This window comes from Vigna angularis, chromosome 10, assembly GCF_016808095.1.
Source record: "Vigna angularis cultivar LongXiaoDou No.4 chromosome 10, ASM1680809v1, whole genome shotgun sequence".
NCBI classification, from domain to species: domain Eukaryota; kingdom Viridiplantae; phylum Streptophyta; class Magnoliopsida; order Fabales; family Fabaceae; genus Vigna; species Vigna angularis.
This window is the reverse complement of record NC_068979.1, coordinates 1,765,996-1,784,529: the sequence shown is the minus strand read 5'-3', so window position 1 is coordinate 1,784,529 and position 18,534 is coordinate 1,765,996. Positions and strand designations below refer to the sequence as shown.

Here is an 18,534-nt window from a genome sequence, read left to right as displayed (position 1 = left end):
ATATATATATATATATATATATGGGTAATATTAAGAGTATCATGAAAGGTGATGCTACTTCTATTAGCCGCTCTCCCATGTTTTTTCTGTGATGACCGGGTGGAAATTATATGTCTGCTTTCTTTTTAAAGGAATTGTAGGTAAATGAATAAAAGTATTCGAGAGAGGGACGTGAGGTTCTCTATGGTAATTTGAGAGAAAATACTTAACTAATAATAGTATTAATTTTTTTATAATTCAATATTTAATTAAAATCATTTTTAACAAACTATATTTTATTTTAAATTAATTATATCATCTATTAATTTTTTAAAAATAAATCATGTGACATTTATTTCAAATTAATTTTAATTAATTATATTTTACTTTCTATTAATATTAATAAGAACAAATATATAATTTTATAACTTAAATTATTAAACAATTTTTTATTTATTATATTTATCAAATTATTCACAGATTTCTACAAATTTTATCTCTAAATTTATTTATTTTCACTTCCAAAACTTTTAAAACAAATAACACCAAATTATTTTCTATTATTCCTAAAATATATTTACTCATTGTCCCGCAGACCATCTTCCTAAAGGACACAACCTTTAACGATGATGGTAATTGTACTACTCTTAGGATGCGTTTGCTTATGGAGAATTATTGTTGGCCAAGATAGATGAGATAGTGAATCCTGTATTTATTTTTAAGAATTTACGTGGATTTGCATAAGGGTGATTCCATAGCATCTTCTAAAATGTGAAGATTTGTGTGGATTGTGAGTGTGATTATATAGATGACTCTTCTTTGTTTATATTTTAAATAATAATAATAATAATAATAATAATAATAATAATAATTATTATTATTATTATTATTATTATTTTCTTTGATAAGTTTTTTATTTGAAAACAAATTATCCATATTTTATTTTAAATCATTTTTAAGTAAATATCATTCATAAGGGAATTTGTGTAACTGAATTAGAGAGTGAGGTAATAAAGTGAAGTTAGGTTATGAGATGACTCATTCTTGATCTGTATTTGTGGAATTAAAGTATCATTTTAATTCATTAAATAAATGTGTAACAACTTCGTGACATGTTCCGTGGGAACTTTCCTCCAGACACATCACAACACGGCTTCTTCCTAAGTTGTATCACCTCAAAACAATCATAAAGCATTCCACAACTTTCATGTTGTCATCATTTTCCTTCCTTTTTCTATCACAGACGCAGCAAGAAAAATGTGATAGCATGGGTTTGATTTCAGTCACATTCATTCATTCTCTAATGTCATGTTTTACTCTCTTTTTTACCATTTTCTCCCATGAAACTACGTCGTATTCAGTAAACAATCTTAACCACCGTCATTTTTCTTATTCTACCGTGTGATCGAATGACGTTCCCGTGAACCACTCCGGTAGCTATTAAATAACTGTTTTCAGTTGAATATTTAGGTTTAGATTCTTCTTCTTATTTTTATATTTATTTATTTACTCAAATAAAGGTATTTCTCGCGTTAGAATTTAAATATTTTTTTCTGAATCCATTTTAACACAACATCTTTAAAATAAAAAATATCTTAATTTTAATTAGAGAGAAACTTAAATTATAACATATGATATTTTCAAACAATGTGAGTTTAACATAAAAAAAAACTTAATTGAGCTTTTTATTCAAAAATATTAAATTAGAGACTTTAAGAAAATAGAAATCCAATTATATATAAAATATATATAGAACCAAAATAAAAACTGAAATATTAACTAAACCTAAAATCAAAAAATAATTAGTTAAATTTTTTTAAAATTGTTACGATACTCAGTGTATTAACTTTTTTTTAAAAATATATCCATGTGTATATTTTCAGACTTTATATTAGTTCGATATTAGTCAGAAATTGAGCACGGATTGATCTCAAAAAACACAACTGATATTTAAAAAAAATAGAAATATATCTATTTTTAAGGCTTTTATGAATTTGGTGTGAAGTTTTTATGAATTTGGTGTGAAGTTGATGTTTGCCAAACAACTTTCTCAACCAATCTTTTTGGGTAGTTTTCCAAAATTTAGAAAAATTATTTAATCAAGTATTTAACAAAATATTGAAAAAAATGGAGAAAATTACAATGTTTAAAATGTGATTAATAACTAATAAAAAGTAGTTCATTATTATGGCGTATCATTATTTCATAATTAATACTTAATATTTTAAGTTTAAGACGTGAGGTATTGTATAATCATTTTACTCTGTAAGAATTATTCCATTAGCTGTTAATATTTTTTTCTTGTGAATCAAGTTTTATTTAAAATTCAGGGTTTTAAATTTTACAACACGTCCATATAATTTAATGAAGATGACTTAAATTGAATATGAATCTTAAACATTTTATTGGAGTGTCACATCTTACATAATATTTAAAATCATGTGGTGAATAAGATAATGAATTATAAAAAATATTTTAAAAATATAATCAATTATACAAAACATGATTATAATCTCTTTTACTAAAGAAGAAGTCAATAAAAATATAAAAAAATGAATTAAAAAGTCTTATATAAATCTATGATTATTTCTAATTTTTTCTTCCTTTTGAAGTTTGAATGGATTTAGTCCATTTCAATGTGATGACTGCTATTAATCTCTCTTTATTACTTAACTTTTTTTATTTTGTAAGCTTCATTATCATATCTAACTCAATCTTGTGCTTTTTAATGGCATTAATTGTTTAATTGAAAGTGTATGAAACACACAAATTTATATAATTAAATATAATGTGTCTACTATTTCATCAATTAATTAATGATGCTAACTTAGAATACTATAAATGTTTGGCCATGATTTTGGGATCTCACCTAATGTCACAGCCGAGAGGGAGGAGGTTACCTTCAATTTTTATTTTCTTTTTGCTTGCTCGTGCTTAATTTAATATTTTCTTAACAATTTTTTGCCTCTAAAAAAATCTAAAATTTCACGATGTAACATTATATTGTAAATTTTTCATTTCAAAAACATTATCAAAGTGAAAAACTTAATTTTAAAATAAGTATATATATATATATATATATGTGTGTGTGTGTGTGTGTGTGTATATATATATATATATATATATATATATATATATATATATATATATATATATATATATATATATATATATATATATATATATAAAGAGAAAGAGATAAATTTACTGCTAAATAACTTTTTTCTAAAGTTGACTTCATTTATTTGATTCATGGTTAGTTTAATTATTGAGATCGGTAGATCATGAATACAAGATTTTGCATAATTTATAAACTATTTATATTTCATTTATCAACTTTATTTCAAAGTATGAAACTTCCCAAAATATAAGTAAATGTCATATATATAAAATTAATTACCTGTAAGCATTTAATTAATCTAAAATTTCAGACACATGACTATCAAAATGATATTATACGATGTAATCCCTATTTACAAATTTATCTTTTCATCAGATTATAAAAAAAAATACAAATGTTATTCATTAGAGAAGGAAATATGTACTACGGATCTGGTGTATTAAAAGATAAGAAAAGTAATGAATTGGTTGAATAAAAGAAAGTGATAATTAATTTTTCCTTTTAGTAAAGTAATGATAGCATGTTCATCTTTTGAATATATATAATAAAGGATTAGTTGAATGCCAATTTTAGATCTTAATGGTCCTGGTATGCAATATTTTAAAAGATATTAATAAGTTACAAAATCAGCTTAACTCATGGTATCTTTCACGTTTTTATTAGATTAAAATAAGAGTTACAATAAAAAAATAATATGTATTAAATTTCTTTCATTATCTATATCGTGACTTATTCTACTGAAAATATATCAATTATTATTGTAAAAAAAATTGTAAGACAAAAAGTTAAAAATTTAAAAACATAGGTTAAAAATCAACGTACTAACATACATAAACATTTATTCGAGAATAAAATTTCGAAATATATTAAATATATACTTTTGAAAAATATGAAATAACTTTAAAAGGTCATTGAGATAGTGACACCTAAAACTTAATCTGTTGGCAATAAATACAACATGGGATATGTGAGTACTTGCGTGACGTACAGTGAGAATTGATTTTTAAGGGCATGAATTTATTAATTCCAGATTATTTACTATATCAAGTTAATGCATGATATTCTAAGTGAACAATAAAATAACATTATTATAAGTGAAAATTAATTCTGAAAAAAAATGAAAAAAATTCTAAAAGAAACTTATTGATCTTGATATTTTTAAATATTTATAAAATTTTGTTCTCAGTTTTAATTGGATTTTATTTTAAGGAGATTATTTTTAATTTTAATTAAAAAAATTAAAAGTGTTGGGTCCCACCTAAGTGTAGATGCTCTACCACGCAAAATTTGATGTAATTGTTAAACTTGTCGAATTCAGGCACGTCGAATTGGACTAATAATGTTTCTGGAGGAGTCAACCGTTTCATTCGTACTTTTTTTTCAAAATAAACTCATCTTAAAATATATGTATCAAAATCATTTTATTTTTTAATCTAGATCAATTTAATGTTTATGTTGAGAATTTAGCTTAAAATTTAGTCTCGCTTTTTTTTTTTCAATAAAGGAATTTAAAATAATCACATTCGAATTTGGTTCTCTAAATTCTCAATGTACCCAAAACCAAGCGTTAGCATAATTCTTTCATTTGTTTTACATCAATTATTTACCATGTTTATATTTATAATCAAATAAACCAATATAATGTGTAGCTTTTAGTTATCTAGGTTTGAAAATTTTAATCTATTTTATCATCAAAGAGTAAAACTATCTGTTTGAGTCTAAATCATTCAAACTAATACAACTTAAACTAATATTCTTCTGGTTAAACAGGATTAAATCAAATTGTTCACTACTTCGAATTTGTCCAATCCAATTCAACTTTAATGAATATAATGAACCACCCACTTCCTTTTAGGTATAAAAATTTCAAATTACCAAAACAACAACAATAGTAAATATTATTAAACATGAATAAAACACCTGCAATTCACATTAACAAAAAGAAAAAGCTAACAAATAGTATAATAAACAAATGCTATACATTGAAAACAAAAATCAAATATAACTTGATTTTTCGCATGATTCATATTTGTAAATATACCATTAATTTTCACATTTGACTTCTCGTTTTGATGCAAATATTCAGAAACCTCCTTTTATATTTCCCTTGAAAAGCATATCTTATTAGTATAAGTAGTTTTTTTCTGTCTTGTATTTCACATGATAAATTATGTTATATAATTAAAATTTATAATAAGTACACGTATTTAAATAGATAAATTATATTATGTTTAGAATAAATAATTAAAATTTCAAACATGAAAAATAATATTTAATTTAAAATAAGTAATTAATTTTATTATAAAATAACATTTATTATATTCTAAAAGTATTAAAATTGAAGTCAAAATATCAGATGAGAAAGGGGTACTGAGATATGAAATAAAGTAAATTAAAAGGTCCAAATACAATCAAAACGGTTTTGATTTTTTAATTTGTTTATATTAACTAATCATTGGATTAAGTTTGTTGATTTTCCATTTGTTTCCAACAACATGGTTTCATTTCTTTTTAATTTGTTTGTATGAACAAATCATTAAGTTAAGTCTGTTGTGTACATAAGAGTAAAAGTAATAAAAAAAATACACACCTAAAAGTTATTAAAAAATAATTTGTATCATTAATTGTTATATGCATGTACAAGCCATAAAAAAAGTGTGTAAATGGGTTTCTATTTTTTAAAGAATGAATTATTATTAAATATTACAATTAAGTAATGGAAAACGAGAAAAAGTATTTCTGGAAATAAGTATTTTTGTGAAATTAAACATTTAAGATAATAAAATCATGATAATAGTGACATAACTAAAAAAACCCTTAACTAGGATAGACCTTCGAATAATTTGATATGTATGCATTGTACAAATAATTACATTTCACTAGACTTTGTTCCATTGTATAATTTTAACTATCCCAAAGTCTTTGTTCCAAAACTAATCCACACCCTAATAAAAAACTTATTATTTTGATCAATATTTTAAAAAAAAAGTAAATTATAAATTAGACATGCTTGGAAAATAAGAGTTTCTGGTGAATAACTAAAATTATGTTTACTAGGAATAACTTTGATTTCTTTCTTCCTGGGGAAATAGCGCTTGATAAAAATAAAAAATCTATTAAGTGCTTTCCACATACAACTTCAATACAAAAACAGTCTAAAGTGTAGTTAAACATAACTTCTATTCTTAAAAATAGAAAGCAATAGTCATATTTGCAAAACAGAAATTGTTCAAAAACAATACCGTAATTCCCAATCATGCAGCAGCCACGGACTCAATATGTTACTGAAATGGCATTAAGTTGTAACTGCTATCAGTTTCCTCATATAGACAATACCAGAGCACACATAATAATCCAAGTCAAAACATAGTCATGGACGAAACTCAATATACAATGGGCGGCCAACCGAAGAACTACTGTTGGATTGAATGGGCAAAATATTTTCCCACTGACGGGGAAAATCCTTTTTTTTTTCTAGTGCACTAAAGAATTTTTCATTTGCACCATAAACCCACAAGGACACAGCAGGCCGCGACACAAGATCATCACTGAAGTCCAGTTTCCGTAAACACTTCAGTTTCCAAATCGACCTCTTCCCCATGGGAGCCTCCTATATCCATTTCCATTACGCTGCATACCATTATTCTGCATCGACAGAACTCTCATCCTTTGCTCCTTCATGTTTGCAAACAGCGAATCCAGCGTCTGAGGCTTTTGCTTCGGCATTATATCCACATTCTCCAGCTGCTTCCGAGGGGAAGGAATTCGTTGCTGCTACAATTTTTTTACCGAAAGATATTATGTTACAGAACGAACAGATAAATAGCACAAACACCAATCTTGAATACTCGCATAATACAAGTTAGAAAACAGATCAAACTAGTAAAGAAGTACCTTAGCAGCAAAGCCTCCATTGGCAGGCCTTCTTTGACCTAAAGGAACTCGAAATCTGCACCGAGGAAAAAAAGAGTGTAATCTAGATGAGGAAACAATAAAGAAAAAGTCAAAGTACTCCATCAATCAGCGAGTAACATCAGGATGTCCAGCACCACGAACTATCATTTGTAATACAAACAGACATCACTCAGTAATCTCTCTTACTACAGCAGAAGTTGCGTCACTTACCCTAAGATTTTAACCACATCCAACTGTTAAGAAAGAAAAAAGTATTCTAAGGAAAAAGACAACACCGGTCACATAGTAGAAGAACATCTCACTGTCAGTGAACAACTTTCAAGATTTTCCACAGAAACCTGCCATTTGCGACATCGTCTTGGCAGTGCACTAGCACCCAACAACTTGTGCTGCTGTATCATATATCACTATAACCCATAAATGGATATTACCATGGAGGCTGTCGTATGTTCAAATAGAGCACCTAAGGATTTAAAGCTTCCACAAGTATAGTGTAAAGTAGCTAGAAAATTTATCTGCATCGTGACAAGTATAGTATTTCCTCATCAGCAAAACACTGTATCACACCTCGGCAATGAACTACAAGCTTGAAACAAATATTAAGAAAGTGATAGCCACAACCACACGATGTTTACCAGACCCAGAAGAACTCCCCATTGATTTGTCGAATGCCAATGACAAAAAGTTTCCTTCGATGCCAAATCCATGAAATGACTCCAGATTCTTAGTCAGAAATTCTTTTCTTAACCGCACAGGATGAACAATGTTATTTTCAATTATGTGGCCAATGGCTGAAAAAACTATCTTAGAATGAGTCAACGCAAAACTATTTATGTGGCCTGTTGCAATTCATGGAGGATCCCAACTGATAAAACTATTCGCATCGTAGAGCATGCGTCCTTGCAGCATTAACTCAACTTCGAGAAACCATCAGGTGATAGACCCAATATCATTTCAAAGAGAAGTTTTATAGCAAATACACAGATCAGTAACAATCAAAACCCAACCACAAAGGATAGTGACAGCCAATAGAAGGGTAGCAATTCTCACAACGAAGAAGTCTAAAGGAGACTGACCATAAATGTAATGCTTTGTTATGCTTAGATGAGCCCATCCATTCAAAATGGTTAATTCTCAAAAAAAAAATAAACATGCTAGTTACTTAGTGCCACAATCACTACACTTGCTTCTAAACAACTGAAATAGTGCATGGTTGGTTTTCCCATGTGCGTCAGCTACTATCTATTGACAATTAGTTGTCCCATCATTATTTGCATGTGGCGGCACAGCATACCCTTCTCCACACTAGGATGAGACACTTCATAAATAATGTTAAGCTATCTTTTCTAGCGACGGATTCCACTGGACCAGACTCCATTTAACCATTAACCCATTTGCATCACCAGCTAACTCAACCAATATTGGTCCAATTATCTAGCATGAACATCCTTAGTAACATTCAACATAACCCACTCAGACCATGCAGGAGTTTGGACAACAGTTTTATGAGATTATAATGCAACATTCAATTCAGAATCCCAAAACATAGTTGGCTTGAATTCATGATGTATAAACTCGCTCCTTTTGAAGAGAAAAAAAATTCTTAGATATGGAAGGCACATTGAGTTGGGCCATGCTTTACCTGCAAATTCATTTTACAATTTAAGAATGCCAGAACACACAATATCATGCAGGGTTAAATGATCACAGTAAAAAGACATCATAATACAGTTGAAGGAAATAAATACCTTGTTTTATTCCAGTTGGGTACGCCATTACGGTTAGGAATTCTATTCTGCAGAGGAGCAGTAGCAGCTTTTCGCGCAACATCCATTGCAGCAGGAAATTGGTTTCCCTTGAAATTAGACCTTTTTTTCGCAAGAGCCCCCTAATAACAGTATTTTAAAACAAAAAATTTGAGACGTGTACACAGGCAGAGAATATAAAAACTTTAAATAACAATGTTTTCGGAAACCAGTGCACCTGTCTAAGAGAAGATCTGGATTCCATATAACGCTGGACCTTTGCAGTTTTATCTTGAGCGAAATTGTTTGAAAACTTCTGAGTTTTGTTCTGGAATGTCATAAGAAGAAAGTGAAACGGTAACCTCAGCGAATATTTCAACGCAACGACATAAAAAGGAAGTGGAAAACAATTTTCAAAAACAGATACGTACCGGAACCCTTCTTTGCTTCTTAGTCTTCGTATTTTTAGACATTTTGATTATGTCATCTATCAATATCAAAGAATGATAAATATTAGATATGTCAGAAAGAGTGAGAAGAAAAGCCAACATACAAAAGGTTCTTTTAAAAGCACACCTAGTGTCATGTCCATCTTCTTTTCTGTAAGTGCAATTGCCTCGGTAGTAAGAGGTTTGGCTGCCATCTAGTACTGCACGGAGAAATTTAGTCAAACAAAAATAAAAAAGATATCCTATAAAATAACAACTAAACATTGTAAACCAAAGACCAAAACCACCTACCAAGAAGTCCATCAAACAAGACCAGTTACGAAAAAAAAAATAGGGTTTCTCAATAAATTCAGTCAGGAGTTGTCAATAAAAGGTAAACAAACAACAAGCATCGAGTACATCAGACAATAATCATCACAAGGAGGAAAAATAAGGCGAAGGAATCAACAAAATACCCTGAATACAAGAAAATGAACAAGTAACACGTTCCGCTATGGAATTCTAAAATAAATCGAACAAATAATTCAATCGTGGAGTGAAAATTAACAGAGATAACCGAACAAATCAACGAGATGCCTCCTCTACAACACCGTAAGGAAAACCCTAATATTAACAATTACACATCCGCGACTCTTCACAAAATCAAAAGGATTATCATCCTGTTTCACTTTTCTCTCGTAACGACTTGTCTATTAAACATATATCCGATTGATGGCAAAATCCGTATATTGAGATTTCAATTTTTTATGAAAACGATGTGTGCAGAAAAGAGAAAGGTTAGATGGAAGAGACTTACTCTTTTGCGACGGTGGAATTCAACAACTGAGGTAAAGTTGCTATCGAAGATTATTAGGGTTTTCGTCGGCACTCAAAAGAGAAAGAATACAGAAAGAGGGGGAAGAAAGAAAAAACTAGTGCATAGGGTAAGCGAAAAGAAGAGAGGGTGCGATATTTATGCTGTGTAGATATTGATGGCGGTGCCTCACACAGCACGCGTTATTTATTTGCTCTCTGGGGTCCCTTGAAAACAAGGGTTTTGTGTATTATTTCCCGCCCCCAATTAAAACGTGACACGTGGTATGATATAGTTATATTAAGGATTAATTGGACAACTCTTCTTCTCTATTTTTGGATTGATTACTCTGTCCTCCGCTAATTTCTAATATTACTATAGAAAGAAATTAGGAAAGAAGAGAGGTTATATTAAAGAAACGTATTATATTACTTTAGAAAATATATTTAAATTAAATGTATATAATTTTGTTTTCAAAATAGCATTTTTACGATGTCTGTAATGAATTTCACAATGTAAATGCAATTGAAGTACATGTTTACATAAAAAATATCTATTTGTAGAGAATGATCCAATGGTTATGGTTAATATTATTGAAAGGGTTAAAATTGTATTAAGATTATTCGATTTATATAAATGTATCTAATTGTATTTATTGAGAATTTAAAATTTTATCGTCACTCCAATCAGATTAATCACTAACTAAAGTAATATCTTTAACAATACACTATATCCAAAATATTCAAAAATAACTTAAGACTCAAAAAAAAAAGTATAAAAAAGTATTTTGTAAAAATTACCCACCTATATCCAAAATAATATTATTATTCAATCATAAACTATTATATTATAACATTATCAGTTTTTGTAATAACTTTAAAAATCATTAAAGTAAGTTTTAATTTATTGATCAAGTAAATTATTTTACAATGATGATGGATAACACAATTATTTACTGTTATATAGAAAAAAATTAATCTGGATTTTACTTTAGCTTATTTTTATTATCTTAACAAACTGAGCGTATATGACCTGTCATCGAAACCAACCAATATCTATAACTGTTTCAGGCATAAGAACTCGACTTTAGAATCCATTTCTAAATTATATAGACTTGGAAGATCCTAAACAGCAAAGTGTAAACATTTTATAACGAATGGGTCATCCTAGAATTGGAATGAGCTGAGAGTAACAAAATAATCAGTCTTTATTCAATTACTGTTATCTACATGGTATGTACCAAAAAAAAACAAAAATTTAAACGGCACTGGTGTCATATTTACTCGTTAGCTTTCAAGTCATCTTGAATTCACCAAACAAGGTGCAAAATATGTTACAACTGTATTGAACTATTTGGACTTTGATGTATCAGATTCCAATTCGCAGTCAAAGTTTAAAGCTGATAACCACGAGTCCACCTGAGAGAGGAATCATAGAGTGAAATAATAATCTACTTAGGACAATTGATAAAATAAGGATGTAACTATTTGGTAGTTGCTCAGACAATGAAATGTAATTAGAATGGTTAGGAGTAACAAATTATCTTAACTTATACACACCTGTATTTTAGAACTGCTTGAGCATTCATATCGTAAACCATGACGAGTTAAGATATAAAAGGCGTGTCGTGTCTCATCATCTTCACGCTTAAAACTCGGTAGTTGGTCTATTTCAACAATATCGGATAGAAGTGTTGAGTCGTGAGGACTTAGATCTGCCATGTACTCCCTTCATCAATAGTTGTAAATGAAGCCAATAATCTAAATCTAGATCATAAATAAATTTGATAAAGCCAAACAATTCTCCACACTTAGTCTTGTCATACATATTGGAAAATATATGTTGGATTCTTGCGAGGGAGGATACACCCATGAATTTTGGCACCAATAAGCTATTCATCAACCCATTTAAGAGACTATCACATTACGATTAACCCAAAATCTCAAGGTAATGGACACAATAAATTCTTCTAACAATCTATGAAAAAAAATTATAATCTAAAACTGAGTTGGTTTTTCAAATGAGCAAGTGAAGGTACGTCCCACCTTAAATCTTAACTTAAAATTATAATGCACTTTGAGAGAATACAGAGAAAATACATTCTTGCTTAGCTTACTACAGAAACAAGAATTGGAAAATTAACAAACCAATGGTAAGCAGGGCGTTTTCCATGATAGCCAGGATTATATAAAAAATAAATCATACAAAAGGAAACACGTTAGTCCGGAAATCAGGGGGTTTCCAATACTTTTATTTCTCATTCACCATAAAAAGGAAAAGGTAAAAATGTAATTTATCTCCAGAACAAAGGTCAGTCCGATAAGTCAGCTTGTTCAGGTAAGAATATCATGCATTTAACTATGAAGATTACGTCACTCATCAGTAAAACAAATATAAATGTCTCAATGTAAAAGTTTACCTGAGTTAAAAGTCTTAAGACAGTTTAAGCACAGCATGTTTAGCGAAGTTTTAATGCAACTCATATCAAAGACATCTTGTCATTGAATATACTTTACAGAATTAGCATCAGACATTTGCAATGAAGACCACCACAAACTTCCAGAGTGTGCAATTTCAGTAAAATATATTATGTGGTAAAGAAATTAAAAAAAAAAATTGTGGGTGAAGTTAAAAAGAACAAGGATTCATTGCAGAAAGGAATATAAAAATTAGAAAGCGAAATAAATATGAAGACTGCAAACTAACAAGAGAAATATATATAAGGAATAAACATATCTGGTAAAGATGTTACAGCAAGAACTACAACTTTGCATAAAATTCAGGAGCTGGTAGCAAAAGGAGAAAAAGAAAGGAACAGCGAAAAAATAAAAATAAATAACCATATTACCTGTACACAACAAATATAAGTATAGACATGCACCATAAAGAACAGCAAAGCGAGGAAGCCAATCATCTATGTCAGTGTCATCTATAGGTGGAGGTTCTCCTGGAAGTGCTGCCCATCTCTATAGAGAACAAACTATAAGCAAATTAATACGAAGCCTCTTGGCAAAATATTAAATAGATGCAGAAACTGATGTAAAGTAAACCAAAGGAGGCTGTTCAGTAAGTACTTTTCGAATGTACAAATAGCCAGATAGATGAGCTGACCGCAAGGTTTCATCAATATTTTCCAACCTGTGAGAAACAAAAAGATAAACAAAATTACTGACATAGAAAGCACATTTATGTCTCTTAAAGCATGTAAGAACTCCCCACAGAGGAAAGTAATAGGTTAAGATTCAACACTGAATTTCTGCAGTCGTTCAGTGTAGTAAATTACTAATTTCAACACCAAGATCACTCTGCTGGAAGAATAAGTACGAAGGAGTGACATAGGGAAAAATGAAAAATAAAAAGGAATTAAACTTCATCTATTTTTACAACGCAAATATTCACACACGTATAGACGGTAAATCTATGGCATGCATCTGAATTCCTAGCTTTGTTATATTCAACGTCATTGGTTGTCCAATCAAAACACGAGAAGAAAGGTGACACTGAGCAAAGTGCTACATGAGAACTCATATTACATTGTAAGAAAGAAAATATTGCAGTTGTCCAAAGCTACAGAAAACTTACCGAGCTTTCAATTGAGCTTCCCTCTCTTCTATGTCAGCAAGTTCTGATCGAAGTGACTCTACTTCAGCAGCTGTTAGCACTACCTACAAAACAAACCTATCTAGGTAAGGTTTAACAAAACATTCACCAAAGACAAAAAGAGCTCTTTACAAAAGATCCTCAATGCAAACCTTTTCCTGAGCACCATTACCGGAGCTCCATGACAGCCTCGGAAGAGTAAACAATTTGAACATGGAAACTATCCTTAATGTTCAAGTCAACAGATGTCAGTGAGACCTAAAGCAAGCTATGTCGGGTGGTTGAATTGAAATGCAATCAAACACTCCTAATGAATTTCTGATTATTGGTTGCTTGCCCCTTTTCCACCAGGATGAACCTAAAAGATTTAGCAGTTCCAGGTTTTGTTATAGAAGGCGTTCCATTCTCAAGAGACTCTACACCAGATGTAGGAAATCGATAATGATTAGGGATGACCTTTGCTTCGCAAGGAACATCATCCATTAAAGAGACCTGCAAGAAGTGGAGATAAATCCATATCAGAGGAAAGTGGAAGACAGTTATGATAGCTGCAAAATGTGAATTATAATACACGAACAACGCCAAATCAGATATAAATTAAATCTCTGCTGACATCACCATTTGCACCACTTTTCATTACCAATACAAATATTAAAAGCCCGTTTTGCTGAATTTAAAGCCTCGACTTCTTTTTCTTAAACATGTGAGCATAACACACCGGCCAGCACTATAATAATACAGGGACGGCTCCGAACATAAATAAACACATGAATTAAACGGAAAAAAAAAATTGCTAAGACTTCCAAGACATTTTCATCTCCAAGAATCATCCACTAACACAAGCTAAGAAGACTAGCAGAACAAAGGACCCGCTAAAATTAGCAGTCCCAGCAACTAGCCGATAAACTGTTTAAAATGACGATTAAAGTTGTTTCATAAAGTTAACAATTAATAGCACTGTGCAACCAATTTTCTCTCTTAAAAGCAAAATACCGATTTCCCCAAACTAAAATATATGGATTACGGTGCTCAACTAAATAGAAATCTCGAAAACAAACAAATGAATGAATCGAAAGCATGCGATAAACGGTGCGAATCGAAAGCAACTGACAGGCACAATGATCAAGCTGGTTCATGTCATGTTTGCTGATTCAAACCATATTCTCAAGCAGCAAGGATCGAAGATAAACTCGTGTGTTACGAATAAATAAGTTATTTTAGGTTGGGAAAAGAGGGTGAAACTCTGAATCCTAATTAAATTAAACAGTAGCACATAAGTTTGAAGATTATTGTTTTAAGAAAATTAACTATCGGAATTAAATTTAAGAATATAGTAAAAGAGAGAAGATAGTTGGTACCTTCGGTGGGAGGAAGAAGAAACGAGGAGGGTAACAGCAAAACGCATTTCACCCAAAAACCAACAACAAGGACGGGTTGTTGTGTTGTGGTGGGTTACTTGTGTACAGTGGTTTGAGAATTTCAGCTGTTTTCACCCAATCACGCTTCTGTCTATTGGATGTTAACTTGTTGCACAAGACACGACACCACACTCCTTTGTTCGAATGCCATCAGCTCCTGCGAGTACCTGCTTTACGGCGTTTAAGGATGATGTTTTTGGTAATTTGCTTTTTAATCTTTAAAATCATAAGATAAGATTTTATTTAAATTTGATTTAAGTACCATTCTTATCTCCAAAATATTAAAGAAAATCCAGAAACAGAAAAAGAAAAGTTTTTATTTGTAACCAAAAAATAAATAAACAAGGCGTGTATATATATTTTATATTTCTACAACAGTTATTATAAACTGGCACGTCATCATTCGATTGTAATAATGTGATAAGATATTTTTAGGGTGAAAATAATTCTATAATAATTTAAGAATCTGTTAACTAACAATAAAGTAAAGAAAAAAATTATAAAAACCAAAAGATGAATTTGATCATATTTCAAAAGCTAAAAATATGTACGTGTTTTAATTTTTGATATGATTAAAGATTAAATAATTATATATTTTTAATTATCATTTTTAAATAAAAAAATCATAGTGAACCATTGTAAAACTCAAACAATTTAAAATTTAGAATATCATCGAGACAATTTGTAAAAAGATATTTACATGAAACAATCTCTTAAATTTGTTATTCAGGGAAGTCTTCTAGATTAGTATTTCTTCTTTTATTTCATCTTACAACTCATTAACAATTTGGTATCATTCTTCTTTTATTTCGTCTTACAAATTATTAACAATTTGATATCACTCTGAGTGTAAAAGCACATATTTTCACTGAGTCTTTATGAATTATATTAGGAGCAAGTTGGTATATATATATGGAAATGTTATATATATTATCTTTTTTATATTTATCTTTTATCTTTAGTTAGTTTGTTATTATTTTATATTCATATTTTGGGCTTAGTACATATTTATTCTATTATAAAGAAAGAATCTTACGTGTATATTTAACACAAAGAGATTAATCCATACACAATTTTCACTATATTGAACTAAACTCATTAACTAAGTACCGTTTTCAAGTAATTAAATTATAACTTTCCAATTGAAGAATTCAAGTGGATAAGATAATTATTTAGAAGTACTTTTTATTAGAGACAGAGCCTTCAGAAATTGAAAGCAATATAGTTGTTGGTAATTAGACAAGTCAGCACCGTGCCGTAGATGAAAATACTAACTACATGACCAAAACTTGAAACTTCTTTTCTCTTCAGTCAATATTCAATTTCAGGAAGGGGGAAAATTAAAAAATGTACAATCTTAATCCTTTACGTGAGTATCAATTATTCACAATTAAAATCGTGTATTGTTTATGCCAACATTTGGCGACAAAAAGAATCATCAGCTTTGAATAATGAATTTTAGACCCACAAAAATGAGTTCCCAGTATATATATCGTCTTTCCCTTTAGCACACTCCATTAGAAAGAGCCACCCAACTGCACAAACACAATAGAATATGTTTCTATTAGTATAAAAAATCAACAAATAGTAAATCATTCCAGAGAGATGGCTCCACGATAATCACAAAAGAACATCAATGATCAAATAATTAAGAAAAATGTTCAAGCAGAATGCTAGAATGGTCTCAGAAAATGTATGGAAAAATTTATAAAAAAAAAAAGACAGAAAAGAAAGAAGAAACCACAGGCCATGTAAAAGGTGTAATTAGTAGCATATTTCAATAGCAATTCATGTCAGTGTTGGACCAAATAGTTGGTTTACATTCAAAGGTGACAATGGTAATATGAAGATATGAATGACCTTGCAAGGAATTTTACATACCAAAACTGCCTCAATCTCCTCATTGGACAAGGGAGTTCTCTTGGGTTGAAGAGAGGCCTTCCCTCCAAGTGTGATGAAGGCTTTTGAACTGGTAAAGGACGGTAAACTACCATCAGTTGTTGAAGACAAAGCTTGAGTCTCAGATGCAGAACCTGCAAGGAAATTTATTAGAAAATTGTACAACTGAATTATTGTCTCAACAACACGGAAACTGAACAACAATTGATATAACAGTCTTCATAAATATCTAACTTTTATGAATAAAAAACAGTAAAAGAAAACTCCAAATTACATGATAATCAGTTAAGGTTTCTGATGAACCAAACTTGGTTGCCAGAATAGTGCCTTTTGACAAGATTTAACAGCAGGAAAAGGAAGAACCAAGTTTAAACCAGCAGTGTCAAATCCTATGCTCAGATAATAAACAATTTAGTGATTGCAGGTTACAAAGTATGGTGGTTTCTGGTATTTGAATGATTCAGTACTATACATTGGAAATACGCATCATTGGCATGAACATAAACGTTCTTGGATGGCTTCAAAGATGCCTCAATAATTCATGTGGGAAAATCCAATACATGTACTGTATCCGTGCATCAATTTCCAATCAAATCCAGCAAATAACAACATGGGTAAGCAAATACATCACAATAAATCAATATAAAGGCGGAGGAATAAAACTAAATCTAATTGTAAAACGTAAATGACATAACAGTGGCAAAACCCTGCGAACAAGAAAATCACGCATTTTACTTAATCTCGAATTTACCCAGATAAGAAAAACTGAAAAATTTCCCAAATGCGAAATTTAAATCGTGTGAGGCGTCTACGAGAAATTGCAGGCAAGTGATCGCAATTGGGTTTATGCTATGTAATTATGAAATCTGAATGAATACGAATTGGATAGTGAATAGCGAAGAGAAAAGGGAATGTGTGTAACGAATTACCAGAAGGATTGGGATGTCTCTGAGGAAACTTTATGCGAGGAATTCTTTTCATAGCATGCCCTGCACCCATTGCTGACTACCTAAAACAGAGTTTGTTTGTGGGGGCGAAAAAGAGAACTTGCAGTGTTCTTGATTCCAATTTTCACCAGGTTTTCGAGTTTTACTCTATTAATTTGGGCTTAATTAGCTTTTTTCTATTGTTATAATAAGCATTGTGATTTTTTCTATTTTCTTTTATTGTTATTATTTGTATTGTATCCTTTTAATTTATTTTTTTTCTTTTAAGTAGTAGCTTGATGTTAATGAGGTTTTTTCTTTTTGCACTCTCGTGATTTTTTATGAATCGTTATAATTTTCAAAATCACGATACGTTGGATAATTTGTTTTGAAATTTTTAGAACATAATTTTCTTAATAGAATTTTCAAAATAGAATTTTAAGAATGGGATTCTTGGAACTGAATTTTTGAAACAGAATTTCCATGACATAATTTTTAAAATAGGAATTCTAATATAGAACTTTGAAATGGGAGTTTCAAAACAAGCTTTGCTAAATAAATTTTTTAGAATGTTTTTAGAACGTTTTTTTTAACATGTTTTTTTAGGGATGTGAGCATTTTTTTTATATATGAGAGTGTAGTTAGTAATAATGAAGTGCAGAAAGCAAAAGCCTACAGTGAACTTGTGC

General features: G+C 30.0%; 3 protein-coding genes across 5 annotated transcripts; all 3 read right to left on the bottom strand.

Annotated features, from left to right (window-relative positions):
* Positions 1-6,325: 6,325 nt before the first annotated feature.
* On the bottom strand, positions 6,326-10,182 carry LOC108320365 (uncharacterized). 2 transcript variants are annotated; one of them, XM_017551757.2, is made up of 7 exons: positions 10,006-10,182; positions 9,337-9,409; positions 9,192-9,247; positions 8,999-9,088; positions 8,764-8,903; positions 6,995-7,049; positions 6,326-6,874 (listed from the first exon to the last, which is right to left on the bottom strand). In XM_017551757.2, the coding sequence occupies exons 2-7, from the start codon at positions 9,401-9,403 to the stop codon at positions 6,674-6,676; spliced, it is 609 nt and encodes a 202-aa protein (XP_017407246.1). In that variant the 5' UTR covers positions 9,404-9,409; positions 10,006-10,182; the 3' UTR covers positions 6,326-6,673. The 2 variants fall into 2 exon arrangements, with proteins under 2 accessions (XP_017407246.1, XP_017407247.1); XM_017551758.2 differs by having other exon boundaries at positions 6,326-6,871.
* A 1,009-nt stretch (positions 10,183-11,191) lies between these two features.
* LOC108320337 (uncharacterized) lies at positions 11,192-15,204 on the bottom strand. 2 transcript variants are annotated; one of them, XM_052869389.1, is made up of 8 exons: positions 14,961-15,204; positions 14,059-14,094; positions 13,755-13,960; positions 13,585-13,667; positions 13,077-13,140; positions 12,851-12,968; positions 11,562-11,716; positions 11,192-11,420 (listed from the first exon to the last, which is right to left on the bottom strand). In XM_052869389.1, the coding sequence occupies exons 3-8, from the start codon at positions 13,815-13,817 to the stop codon at positions 11,352-11,354; spliced, it is 552 nt and encodes a 183-aa protein (XP_052725349.1). In that variant the 5' UTR covers positions 13,818-13,960; positions 14,059-14,094; positions 14,961-15,204; the 3' UTR covers positions 11,192-11,351. The 2 variants fall into 2 exon arrangements, with proteins under 2 accessions (XP_052725349.1, XP_017407213.1); XM_017551724.2 differs by having other exon boundaries at positions 13,755-14,094.
* A 1,062-nt stretch (positions 15,205-16,266) lies between these two features.
* On the bottom strand, positions 16,267-18,006 carry LOC108320356 (uncharacterized). The gene is made up of 3 exons (XM_017551745.2): positions 17,849-18,006; positions 16,902-17,053; positions 16,267-16,555 (listed from the first exon to the last, which is right to left on the bottom strand). The coding sequence occupies exons 1-3, from the start codon at positions 17,916-17,918 to the stop codon at positions 16,538-16,540; spliced, it is 240 nt and encodes a 79-aa protein (XP_017407234.1). The 5' UTR covers positions 17,919-18,006; the 3' UTR covers positions 16,267-16,537.
* Between the last annotated feature and the right edge of the window lie 528 nt (positions 18,007-18,534).